This window comes from Penaeus monodon, chromosome 22 (assembly GCF_015228065.2).
Source record: "Penaeus monodon isolate SGIC_2016 chromosome 22, NSTDA_Pmon_1, whole genome shotgun sequence".
Lineage (NCBI taxonomy): Eukaryota > Metazoa > Arthropoda > Malacostraca > Decapoda > Penaeidae > Penaeus > Penaeus monodon.
The window spans coordinates 27,272,335-27,274,395 of NC_051407.1; the positions used below are offsets into that span (position 1 = coordinate 27,272,335).

At 46.0% G+C, this 2,061-nt stretch overlaps 1 protein-coding gene across 1 annotated transcript in view; it reads left to right on the plus strand.

Moving 5' to 3' along the window:
• Nucleotides 1-1,727, plus strand: part of LOC119587391 — a 3,832-nt gene extending 2,105 nt beyond the window's left edge. Inside the window, 2 exon segments of the mRNA XM_037936133.1 lie at nucleotides 1-1,115; nucleotides 1,117-1,727. The exon segment at nucleotides 1-1,115 is cut by the window's left edge and continues 747 nt beyond it. Coding sequence (XP_037792061.1) covers nucleotides 1-1,115; nucleotides 1,117-1,453 — 1,452 coding nt within the window. The 3' untranslated portion in view covers nucleotides 1,454-1,727.
• The last annotated feature ends 334 nt before the right edge of the window (nucleotides 1,728-2,061 follow it).

The following is a 2,061-nucleotide window of genomic DNA, read 5'->3' on the forward strand; positions in this document are numbered from 1 at the left end:
AAGTCTCCAAGTACCTCAGTGACCCAGCAAGAAAATAATAAAGAAATTACCAGTGAGGAAGTAGCGGAAACTGTGGAATGTAAGAGTTTACAACCAGTGAAAGAAGGCTATGGTACAGAAAGTAGGAAACAGTTGGTGTTCAACTTTTCACCTCCAGCTCAAGAATATGAAATGGATATGAACACCATTACTGAAGAAGAAAAGAAAGTGCATTTTGAGTACTTTGACAGCAGAGGTGTCAAGACGCCCGAGAGGTATTTGAAGATTCGGAACTACTTGCTGGGTTTTTGGAAGCAAGTGAAACCAAAATATGTTAGAAAAACAGCAGTTCGTGCGGGTCTGAAGAACTGTGGTGATGTAAATTCCATTGGGAAAGTGCACGAGTACCTTGAGAAAATTGGAGCAATAAATTTTGGGTGTCCAGAGAGTAATTATGGCACTCCTTTAATTGTTGGAGTGAAACAGAAAGAAAAGGTAGCCATTCCGAGCAAACCGGTGACCAAAGTAGACAGATCGGAAGTGACGCGCCAGAAGCAGAAAAAGAAGTGGGACGTTTCCATGAGTGAAGGAGGAGGCCTTACCATCAGCCATGACGAATCTGGGGCAATTGTCGACGCCTGTCATATCCCTGAGGCTCCTCGGAATAGGGCCAGTCTGGGAGCTGGGAGGAGTGGAGGCCGGCTTGAGCAGTTTAAGCTCGTCCGCTGTTTGGAACACGACCCAGATACACCAGCTCCATTCTCTGTTGTCATGCATGCACATGCGCTTATTACTCTTGATATTCACGCTCACACTTCCTTAGCAGAAGTAATGGGTTTGTTAGGTGGATATTATGATCCGGCCGCCCATATGTTGCATGTGACAGTTGCAGTCCCCACGAAGGCTGTGAGCTCAGGTGTGGAATGTGACATGTGTCCTGTGTCGCAGAGTGCGGCCTGCACTGCCATACATGAAGGTGGAGTGCAGGTTGTAGGCTGGTATCACTCCCACCCGACTTTCCCGCCCAACCCCTCGGTGCAGGACGTAGAAACCCAGTCTCAGATGCAGCAGTGGTTCGCCCGCCAAGATGCCCCATTCCTTGGCATTATTGTGAGTCCCTATTGCCCCACCAATGAGTATCGTGCTAGACAAACCGCCCCACGAAAATGCTGGCAACGCGGAAGGAGGAGCAGCAGCACCGCTGTCCGGGACGCCGTACAAACTCTCGTGGTCCGTCAGCGAAGTGATTCCAGGGGCGTGGGGGGAAGTGTGCCAGGGCATCAGGCTAGTGGTCGGCGGCGCGAGAGAGGACGGGATGGCAGTCGAGTGGCGGGGGGAATGGCGGGGACAAGTGACCAACTGGGAGAAGGCGATAGCGTCCCTCAAACACCATCTACCTCCTCATCTGTATGGGCCGCTGCAGGCCGTGCGCACTACCTTCCTCGCTGCTGTGAGAGAGTATATGGATAGCTAGTTTTGCGATTGACTTTAGAATAGTGTGAGTCGCGTCTGTTCTCGATTATGTGATGGCTTCGTTATATATATAAGATGATGACACACTTCACATCTTCCTTGCGATATGTTACAAGAGACTCAACAGGAGTTACCAAATACAGTATGTGATGTAATGTATATTTACATTCAAAGGGAATTGTTGTTTAATTTAACTTCGTTCTACAAGTAAGCTTGAAATTTGTATATACAGAATTTTATGTACCTGATATTGTCAATAAATATACTAATCAGCAGTTGTAGTGTACTTTTTGTAAATGAAAAATGTTATATTTATGACCAGCACTGTATGGAAAATTTGAAACTATAATCGATGAATCAGTGTGAATGGACACATTCAAATCAGAGCAACATTCGACATAATAGTACACAGTTCGGGCAGTAATATGAATGCTAGAACTACAACGTTGGTGAATAAAGTACATATATTGCTATTGCATTGGTGTTACCTCTCCAATTCAAATAATTCTTATCCCCCAACCCTTTACCAAATGCTGCGACGTCTTCAATATATCCCCACGTGTTTATTTTGTCTATCTGCCTGAACATCTATCACCTTTTCAGTCAGCA